The sequence below is a fragment of the Pieris rapae genome, chromosome 22 (genome assembly GCF_905147795.1).
Source record: "Pieris rapae chromosome 22, ilPieRapa1.1, whole genome shotgun sequence".
In the NCBI taxonomy this organism is placed as follows: domain Eukaryota; kingdom Metazoa; phylum Arthropoda; class Insecta; order Lepidoptera; family Pieridae; genus Pieris; species Pieris rapae.
The window spans coordinates 2585798-2596795 of record NC_059530.1 but is presented as its reverse complement, the minus strand read 5'-3'; the positions used below and the strand labels follow the sequence as shown (position 1 = coordinate 2596795).

The 10998-nt window shown below is 29.3% G+C and overlaps 2 protein-coding genes and 1 non-coding gene across 5 annotated transcripts; 2 read left to right on the top strand and 1 right to left on the bottom strand.

Moving 5' to 3' along the window:
• The first annotated feature begins 471 nt into the window (after positions 1–471).
• On the top strand, positions 472–10583 carry LOC110992538 (cell surface glycoprotein 1). 3 transcript variants are annotated; one of them, XM_022258407.2, is made up of 9 exons: positions 472–665; positions 4778–4984; positions 5100–5280; positions 5724–5830; positions 6475–6584; positions 7156–7262; positions 7419–7517; positions 7706–8004; positions 8358–10583. In XM_022258407.2, exons 2-9 carry the CDS (start codon positions 4919–4921, stop codon positions 8607–8609), a joined length of 1221 nt encoding a protein of 406 aa, XP_022114099.2. In that variant the 5' UTR covers positions 472–665; positions 4778–4918; the 3' UTR covers positions 8610–10583. The 3 variants fall into 3 exon arrangements, with proteins under 3 accessions (XP_022114099.2, XP_022114098.2, XP_022114100.2); XM_022258406.2 differs by lacking the exon at positions 472–665 and adding an exon at positions 3461–3802; XM_022258408.2 differs by lacking the exon at positions 472–665 and adding an exon at positions 3464–3802 and having other exon boundaries at positions 5100–5223.
• LOC110992541 (DNA-directed RNA polymerase I subunit rpa49) lies at positions 1701–3229 on the bottom strand. Its single transcript, XM_022258411.2, has 2 exons — positions 2640–3229; positions 1701–2363 (listed from the first exon to the last, which is right to left on the bottom strand). Exons 1-2 carry the CDS (start codon positions 3063–3065, stop codon positions 1719–1721), a joined length of 1071 nt encoding a protein of 356 aa, XP_022114103.2. The 5' UTR covers positions 3066–3229; the 3' UTR covers positions 1701–1718.
• On the top strand, positions 6675–6747 carry LOC123690187. The gene has a single exon (XR_006750978.1). It is a non-coding gene; the product is annotated as a U6 spliceosomal RNA (small nuclear RNA).
• Positions 10584–10998: the final 415 nt, after the last annotated feature.

Here is a 10998-nt window from a genome sequence, read left to right as displayed (position 1 = left end):
ATAGGTTTGCTTGTTTGATTCAATCGTACTCTAGAAATGTTATGACTAAAAAGCGTTATAATTTGTTCAGCAACTCTCGCAAATTTTTCACTTAAACTTACATTAATTTTTTGAGCCCTAAAACAATTGAGTTTTATCTAAATGATAATGATACTATTATTAAGCATTAAATTTTAAAATTTTGATATAAAAATAATCAACGTATTAATATAAACATATGGATATTTTCTCTAAATCTCAAAATACGGGCGCATCAACTTATTAAGCTGCTAGTGTGTTTATATACATAATAATAAATAATAATAACACAAAATACAGGATATAATTATGCATGTAGAGAATATGGGGAAATTTATTATTCATAGTTTAGCCACACTGATGCCAACTTCAGACAAATATCCTGTATGTCCATATGATATGTCAATTACTCAATAGTCAATATTTGTGAATAAAGTATAAAAGTCGCTATAAAAATTGTATTTGTTTGAAAACTTATAAGTTACAACTGAACTGATTTGGATCTATTCTTATAACAAAATATATTTGTAATGTATCAATTTTCATCATCTTCGACTGCACTTCTAGCACGGTGTATAGAATTAGCTAAACAGAGTGAGCAGAGTAATGCATGGAAAGAACGATTTTTAGTCAGTATGGACGGCAAAGTAAGTGATAATTCTCAAGAAACCTTACCTGTATGTAATCTAGAAAGTTCAAAAGAAATGGAAATAATAGTTAATCCGACTTTTACTGACGAAAAATATAGAGAGATAGAAGCGGACCCAATATTGAATATTAATATTTTATTTGAAGATGCCAGCAATGTTGAATTATTAAAAAAATTAGCGCAGAATATAGATGATACATCTGCTGAGAAAATATTTAATCACATGTTGAAAAACCATATAAATTTGAAGTATATAGAAAGCTTTTTTAAATATTTTTTACCACACTACTTTAAACAGCACCAGAGTAGGTTGTGTTTAGATGTTATGATAAATGCATATAAAGTTTACCCAGCCCAGTTCCACATAATATTAAAAAATGTAGTGAATGATGAAACCAGTGCAAATATTTTACAAGAATTTGTTTCTACACTAAGTCCTTCCAAACAGACTGACATTTTGAAAATCATCATGGCGTCTAATATTTCCACTAATACATTTAAGAGACACATATTTTCTATTCATGCTTGCTATAAAAATTGTACAGGAAATGAGAATATAGACAATTTTATATTTGTGAAACTGAAAGAGGCCTCAGGAGACTGTGTGACAGATAAGCAATATGGAAGGCTTTTGTTTACATATTTACAAAACAAAAAAGACTGTATTAATATGCATGTAAAGAATATTGTGGAACTTCACAGATCCCCTTTTAGAAGACCCTGTTTAAATCTATTAAATGCAATTTCTGAGAAGTGTAATTAATTTATTGTAGTGATGATTTTCACATTTAATTTTAATTCATATGAGCATGTCAGTGCATATGATCAGTTTCTGAAATGTCCATTTTTTTATTAAAATTCTGTTTACAGTATATTATAGGATTTTAAAGACGCCATCAGCCTCAGGTTTTTGATTAGTTCCTGCACAATTATAAATAAGGTATAAAAAATAAAATGTATTTCAATATACTTAATTTAATTACTTTATTAACTATTTATATTCATTTTTTACTTTATAATTATGCAATTATAACATTTATTAGTTAGGAAACTATTTCCTTCTTTTAAACACTTTGACTTGTAGTGGTAATTTTAGATGCAACACACTTTTATTCCCTTGCTTTATTTGTGTTGCTCCCGTTACTCTCACTTTTGTTAAAACAGTCCTTGGTGCAATTTTCATGACCTCACACACAGTATCCATAGATATTTTAAAATTGTTCATTAAAAGTAATAAAACAACAAAATGACAGAATGCTTTATCTTTATACTCTGCTGGCCGTCCACGTTTATTATTAATAGATTTTGTAAAATTTTGAATTATGATATTGTTTAGTGTTACTGAACTATTGCATATATTATAAGTTTTCTTGTTTATGTCTCTCATAGTTGCAGTAAAGAATTTTGCTAGACAACTTGCATATATGCCATATACTTTTTGCATTTCTGTGGGATTTTTATCAACTATAGCTTGTATGGATGGTAGTATTTCCTCACTACAATCCTTACCTTCAATTTCTGATAAAATCTTTTCAAAATCATCTCCATTTATTATTTTCTTTGTGTCATAAACATCTTCAACACTTGTAGCACTTCTATTTATTGGTGGTACATAGAAATCATCTGATTCAGTTGTATTTTCATAATTAGATACATCAAGCTGATCTACACTCACATTTGCTATAGTTTTTTCAACCTGAAAGCATTTTATAAAATATATTTTTTTACGATAATATTTAATTGTATTCAATAATTGCAAGATAGAAGTCCTTAACAACAGAAAAAGTGATGCACTTTAAGATATGCCAACAATGCATCAATGAGAAACCTTGTTTTCTTTAAATATTTAAAACAAGAAACTTGAACATTGATTTAATGAATATACTTGCATGCATATAATTAATTTACATTAGAAAATGATTACAACTATATTGATTAACATTTAACTATCATATTAGAAGAAAATTTTTACCTGTTGAGTAACTGTCTCCACATTCATCTTTAACCTTTCTCTCTGTTCCATTTGTTTTTTCTGCTTCTTTGAACCAAATTTACGGCTTAACTCTAATCCACTTGTCTCCAGGACTTGAGATGCATTCAGATCATTTTTAAGGACTGGTTTTAACTCAACATGACCTGCTTCTATTATGCGAACTTTTCCTGTATTTCGATCTCGAGCGATCAACAATGTTTTCCCTATTGATTCACTTTCTTCTTCTCCTGTATAAATAATATCTCCCAGTTGAGTTAATATAGTTTTTTTTTCGTTATCTTCATTGGTAAACAGTGAACACTCGGTATCATTAAATTCGGCCGTAACATATGCGTTTTGAAAATTAACTATCATCGGATAAGATGATCGTTTCGGATACACCACATCTGCTGTTAATGTTGTCATGTTTCAGTTATATTGTTAATAAAACTGGATCATAGCACGTGATAAACTCTAATGTTATTTTAAGGTTATATTGTAAAAGTAAATAAATACTATCAAGTATCAATGGTTAAGTTGACACTGACAGTATAAGTTGGCAGAGAATTTTCCCAGATTATCATTAAAAGCTACTATAAACGTTACTGAATCTAGTTACACTATTTATTATTTAAAACTTTATGTGGTAAATACTAAACAGTACGTATTAACTTACAAAACAAAAGTAATATATAAAATAATACAAATCAAAATGAAAAATTTAAAATTCCTTTCTTAATAAATTTTTGGTGAAAAGAGTTCCAACGGTATTTAGTTTTTAAAAATAGAATAACAGAGCTCAACGAGTAACACATTGCCAGATTGACACAGTTTTGGCTTATCCTAAATTAACAAGAGCATGTTACTATTTTAGAACGGTAATTACATAAATAATTCTCCATCAAAATACCCATACAAAACGATAAAAACAAAGTCAAAAGCCGGTGTTTCACTACCGTGAAGTTATTTTGGGGTGTATTTCGGACGAAGTTCATAACGGTCGCCATTTGCGCCACGACCACTCTTGGGTGTTAGTGAAAAGTTATGATTTTAGGTTATTCCTAAGTGTTATTTTAACGGTTACATCGTGCAACGAAACAGCAATATTTGGATATACGTAATACATTAAAGTTTTAAAATCGTGTGTGAAGTGTGTTTGATACGTAAGTTAACATCATTTTATAATAATTCGTCTACACACGTGTTTTCGCTTTCAATTTTACACAGCAGAATTGCATGCGTAGACTATTAATTGTTATATACCGTACTGGTTTTTCTATTAAACTAGTAAAATGTAAAATAATCTATATTGTTAAAAGTAGGTCTTGTTCTATTTTTACCGCAGTCAAGTTTCGTGTTTTTATATTTAGATGTAAATAATAGTTTGTGAAAGTAGAATCTAAGGTAGCATACATCTGCAGTAAATCTTCCATTCATTGATATGCGTATTTACTATTTGCCAATTTGACTATTATATATAAAGTATCTTTCAAATTGTTTATTGATATTGATTAAACAATTCATAGTAGCTACCTATGAATTGGTTTATATGGATCAATCCGCGTGTCACCTCGTGGTGCATCATAAACGTTCCTGTATATAATTATCTTTTGAATATACTCATTATCTGAGCCATGTATATCCTCTTTACCATTAAACATTATATATAAGTATTGGTTCTAAGCTTCCTGTGAAAACATTTCACCTATAGCATGTCAGTAAAAGGCCTTAGTAAAATTTACTTTTAGTCAAACTTAAGATATTCATTAGTATTTTAGAAAGTGGTCTTTATGATAATTTTTCTTATGTTTCCTGAAGCATGCACAGTAATAGAAACTGCTAATTTTGTTTAAACTGTCAATTATTATAAGCTATAATGTGTATACCTAAAAAGCTTTCCCATACAATAAAGATAATATACTTTATTTTTTGTTTCTTATTATGTGTTGTTCAGAAAATCTTATATATAAATAAATGGTTGATACATTGGTTGTTTTATAGAAGTTTAGCACTATGTATAAAAATTTATAAAAAATGTTGCAAAGACAAACTTTAAAGATAGATAGTATCTTTAGGTATCTAAGTAAAACATGCTATAATGGAGGATAATTTTAAATAATATGAATTTTTGATTCTAGATGCACTGAAATTTAGAAATGAAAAACAGATTACCTCAGACAAAAATATTTGATAAACTTATGAGAAGAGTGCCTACATTTATTAATTATTAAAATCTACATTAAGCATTGGTTTATACACAGTAACTGAGTGTTACAATAATGAAAATACCAGAGTCTGGAAATGTTGGAGCATATTATGGCAATGAGGAAAATGGACAGTGGCAGGTGATTTTTATAGTTATTTGAACTTATTTTTATATAGATACAAATAAGAACTTCTGTCTTGATACCTAATTCAAAAAGGTCTGCTTCAAAAACTAATTAGTCACTATTTTTCCAGCCAAATGGTGTGATCATAGATAACGGAGTGGGTGGTGGGATTGTTGGTAGTGGAGATGCAGGTGTACTAAGACCACCTGCACCTGTATACCCTGTTCACATGCCAAGAGGGGGTCCAATGAGCGGTGAGTGTATGATAGTCCACTGGGGCATGGGACAGAATATGTATTCCAGTGAGTGCGGTAAGTAGATATTTCAATGAGGTGTGGTGCCCAAAATTTATGGTAAACATTTGTCTGTTTCATTGATTTTTAATGCAATAAATTTAAATTGTTTTGGGAATAAAAATAAAATGTGGGTCTTTCATGTATTAAGAACTATTTGGTTTTAGTAGGTTCCATACTTAAAGTAGGTCTGTTCTTTGAAGTGCTCTTATTCTAATAGAGCTCTGAAATTTCAGAGTTTACACATGTAAAATATACATGTTTAACTAACTTAACTGTGACAATTTTTAAATATAACATCATATTTTAAAAGAATTGAATATGAATGCGTTTTAAAGTTAAAATTTCCAGTTATAAGATTTTATTTTTATTATGAAGAAAGAAACAAATACAGATTATTATGTTATTTTAATTATTAATTTAATATAAAATTTAAAATTAGTGTTTTGATTATTTAATAGGTTACATGATGGGTGGTGGTTACTATGGTGCAGCAGGTCCAGGGTATCCACCTGATGACTTTGCTGACTACATGTGGATGGAAAATGAAGAGGAATTTGACAAACAGGTATGAAGGAATTTAAAATAATTTCTATCACAGGTACAAAGTGGAGATATGTAATTATCTGTGATATTAGCTTAGGTTATGTATGATCTTCATTTATTTATTTTAAAGCTTTTTTACCTGTAGATATTACCTTCAAAGTGAATATACACTGCAAATAAAAATAAAAAATCTATGTATACATTGCTTGCCAAAGGGAACTAAAATGTAAATCCATTTTGTTCAGGAAAAATAAAAGAGAGCTATTATTACTTTTAACTAAATTACAAACACTATAATGCATATAAAATGAAAGATTATTTTATTTCCTATTCAATTATAATGATTTAAATATTTTTGTTATGTTATTTAGTGTAAATATGTATTTAAAAAAATATTTACAAGGCTATATATATTTCTTCTTCATTAAGGGAGTATTAGAGAAACGCTTTTCACATTTCAATACCTTTCTCGTAATGGCAGACATTGTATTAAAATTGGCATGTCTTGATCAAAATTAAAATGTACCTGACAGTAGTGCCAGCCCTTGAGTGGTAGAAACTTACAATATGAGGTCAAGATCAAATTATTGTTATAGCTCCAATGGATATGTTTTCTAGATTACCGTCATCAGCATATTGTATTATAATTAACTACCTTGTACACAGGTGATGCAACAGCTGGAAGAAGAGGCGCTAATGGAGCAATGCATTGAAGCTATGTTAGAAGACGAACAGCGAGAAAGACGTGCCGCAAGGGACAATGGACATGGCTCTACGTAAGTAACCAAAACTTATATATAACTATACACTTGCGACTTATATGTAATGTTAAGGTGTTAACACTTGTCAAAACTATTGTTGTTGTTGTACTCGCTTCGGCAGTACATATACTAAAATTGGAACGATACAGAGTAGATTAGCATGGCCCTGCGCAAGGATATTGTTGTTGTTGTATGTCAAAACTAGGCCTAGACTATGAATCTTACCTTCTCAGTTAAACAAAAGTTCAGTATTTTATTCATTAACTTTTGCCGTCGCTCGCAAAAGTACCGTGGCGCCGTTATATTGTTTCTATTAACTGAAATATCCCATAACGCTCAAATGTGCATTTAACTTAAAAGTCATTATTACTTCCATCCCAAAACAATTAGCCATTGAGCCAACTGAAATTACTATATAATACTCTGAAAATCGTGTGTATTTATAAATATGCATTGAAACTATCTTCCTAAATCTGTGTTATGGACACTTTCAGTATTACCAAAAAAATTGAATCAATTTACTATTGGATTAATTTATATATATAATTTTTTAGTTTTTAATGTGATTACAATATTTTCATTTCAGCACAAGCAACAGTTCAACTCCTGTGTCGCTTCAAGAAGCCATCTCGAAGTCTACCCTCAACCCCTTAGCTGCAGAGTTTGTGCCAGGAAGAGCTCGTCCACCACCTGGTCAGTAACCGTTACTATATACCTCATACATACTAAAAACTCTTTTTATGTTATATATTTAATTGAATTTCATTGAAAATTTCAGGCAATTAATATACTTCAACATCTTCATTTAATAATTACAATCCTATTTATGCTTTTGCAATTGTATTTCAGAAGAGAGATCAGAGCAACCAGAGTCAAAGGAGCTACCCAAGGAAGAAACACAGACCACTGAACCAGACAGTACAGATTCACAACTTACAGATGAAAAAGGTTGGTTGAGATTTAAAATTAAATCAATTATGTAAAATCAAAAATGAATATGCAGATTTTAAAAACAATGGCAAATTGTGTGTGTACATGTTATGTCCATACATCTTTGTTTATCATTTGACATTGACACACTCGAGCTTAAAGATATATTTTTACTGTTATTCATTTACATTTAAAATTTTCTTCAGGATCAACACCACAAGTAGAACCTCCAGAAGTGAGTGCAGCAGATATTCAACCAATCGAAGATGACAAGAAGTCAAAAGAAAAACCCAAATCAAAGTCTGACAAGAAGAAGCCGGAAGTTAAACCAAAAGCAAAAGTTGACAGTAAAGTGAAAAAAGACCCCAAAGTTAAAACTGTACAAAGTGATGTGAAAGCTGCTCCAAGTGAAAGTGTTAAGAATGAAATTAAAAGTGTTCACAGCGAGAAAAGTGTCAAAAGTGAAGTGCAAAGTGAAGACAACCCAAGCACAGAGGTTGTTAAGGTAAAAACAAATAAATTTAAAAAACTCATGTAATCAATAGTGCCTTCTGAATCAAAACATATGAGTACTTTCCTACAAATTTAAACCAAAACTGCTGTATTAAATGCAATAAATAAACCAGGATTGTGATATTTGGATAGGGATCCATATATAAATTTATTAAAACATGTTTAGCAAAGAAAATAAATATGAAAATATGATTCTATAAAACTGCTTACATCACTTTATTACATAGGTTCTCTTGAATTTATTAGTTCCACATATACACAGAGTTGTTTCTATATTAAAAATGTTTTTATAGAAGATAATTTTCAAAGTTATATTTTATTCATTTGGTATATTTGAAATTCCAGCAATCATCCCAACCACCATCTGACGAGCCTTCATCTGGTTTCAAACCCGTAAACTACGCAGCAGCTGCTAAGGCCAACAAACCTAAGAAAGCCACTACACCTCCTGCCTCACTCCCGGAGAAGACCGTACCACCCAAAACTGAAAAACCAAAAGATAAAAACCCACCGAAAACCACAGCCCCAAAAGTAAAAACCGACAAACCGGCTGTCAAAGTTGACAAACCAATCCAAAGGAAGAATTCAACTAAATAAAAAATTACAAATTAACTTTGGGTTAAAATTTCAATGTACAAAAATATGTAAGTGATGGAAATTATGTGGGTTTGCAATTATAACAAAAAAATTTATTAATCAAACCGTTTAAAACCCGCTTAGTTTTATCTTTCGGTAATATTTTGGTAATATCTAGATTACTGCTTGGTTGAGAACTTAGTGTCAAAATATGTATATGATTTAAAAGGCGCAAAACGAACTGTCAAATTTGACAATCACGGTCCATAGACAAGATCAGCCAAGTGAAATTCAAATTTCGCACGTTTTATGTATTTTAATGTATATCTGGGGTGTATTCCTTTTTAGTGTATAACTAATGTAAAATTATTATGTGATATTATCCAAGTTGCATTTTTCCCTACGAAAAATTTTATAATTGACAAAAAAAAAAAATTAAAAGCATGTAAAAATATACTAAATATATGGTATTGTTAAATAAGTTTATTATAAATTTAAAAATATTAGAGTTGTAGTAATTGGATGATGTGACTTTTTCAAGTTATTAACAAAAAATGTAGTACGATGATTTTTTGGAAAATACTGTATTTCTAAACTTTAAAATTTCTTGTTTTAATTTAGTTTTTTTTACATGCAGATATAAAAAGTCACACCATCCATAATTAATTTTAACGAAGTCCAATATAATTAGATATTGATTATTGAAAAAAAAATGTACATTTATTATATTAAAAATGTATATTGCACGTTTCGCGTGGAGTTAATATAGCTAGCACTAAGGAAAGTAGAATTGCATAGTTATTTGAAATCTTTGAATTATGTTTACTCGCTAACCATTTAGTTTAAAATTCAAGGGGAGTTTGTGTGTTGCATGTTATACAATAAAATACAGATTTTACAGAAGTTAAACAAGAACTGACCGGAAAGCTCAATTCATTTGTATGTGCAACATTTTTTGAAGAATTTTTATAGCAACTAATAAATAAGGCCTTAATCCAGAAATTATTAGAGAATATAAAATTTAAAAGCAATTATGTAAGTTAAAGTTATGTGAACAGACTTTCTTTTTCGTTTAAAATTGCGCTGAACGGCAATATTTTTTTTAAACTATGACGCTACATAAATTAGGCGCCTTTTCATAACCCTAATCTTAAAATAATATTATTTTTTTTATGACCTGGCTACAAGTCGTTTAGTCGAGAACATAGCTGTTCCAATTTCAGTGTTACCACTTATTTCAATTGCCAGTTGCCACACCAAAATTGAGATTTTGGGATCAATCTTGAGAACAGAATTTTCATAGAAGATATTTCTGGATTCATTTCAAACTAGGCGTTTGACAAACTAGGGTTTATTATAGGGATGTTAAATATTAATATAGAATGTAATAAAGTTATTGTTTTATTTAGTTTAGATTGTTTGTTTTAAAATAAGCTACATTAGTTATCTGTATTTGACATTTGCTGATGTACTCTAAGTTTGGGATAGCAGTATTATCTACTCCCATCGTTGATTATTAACACTCTTAATTTTATCTTTTTAACTTGTATCTGAATCTTAGCGTAAGAGCTGTTACACTTCACGGATAAGAATCAGCAAATGCAAAAACAGATTTTAAGAGTTGGGTTTTGGACTATAAAAATTTGTGTTTCCGGTATTTAGATCAATTTGTCTGTATTTTTTGAAATGAAATATCCTTATATACTTACTATCCTCTATTAACTTTATTTCTAGTCTAAAACTGTATATGAATTCTATTAACTATGTATTGAGAAGAAAATTGATCTAAATTGTTAAAATTAGTTTTTACAAAATAAAATCGCACATTTAAAATAATTAATTTTTTGTTTAATAGCTCTTGATTGTATATTTAGTTTTGTGCGATTATGTATTCTAAATTATGTTTAAATCCTGATTATTTTAAATTATATTATTCGTCACAACAGTAATAGTAATAGACAAATTTTGTCAATATATTATGTACAATACTGTAAACTATCATTTTATTTATTACCCGAAATGGTAAGGCTATGTTCACATCATGTGTACGCCGCCCTAAGGTAGACAAAAATCCAGACATGAATATACCTTTCACCCTGTAACCAATATCCAATTTAAAATAAAGGAAGCAGATAAATTAAAAAATATAAAATAATTTAAAGCAAAAAACTTGGTGATTAAGAGTGGCAGAGAGTTTATTGCCAGCTCTTCTCTTCCGTTTTACCCATGTAAATGCATTGCATTTAATATACATTTTTATTTTGAAGTGTACACTGTTACCTATATGAATAAATTATTTTGAATTTTAATAAGCAAATAAAAGCCAACGTTTGCATAAACTTTCTTTGAAACGTCTACCAGCAATACTAAAAACTTCACACTAAATCCTGTTAATACTCTATAAAATGGC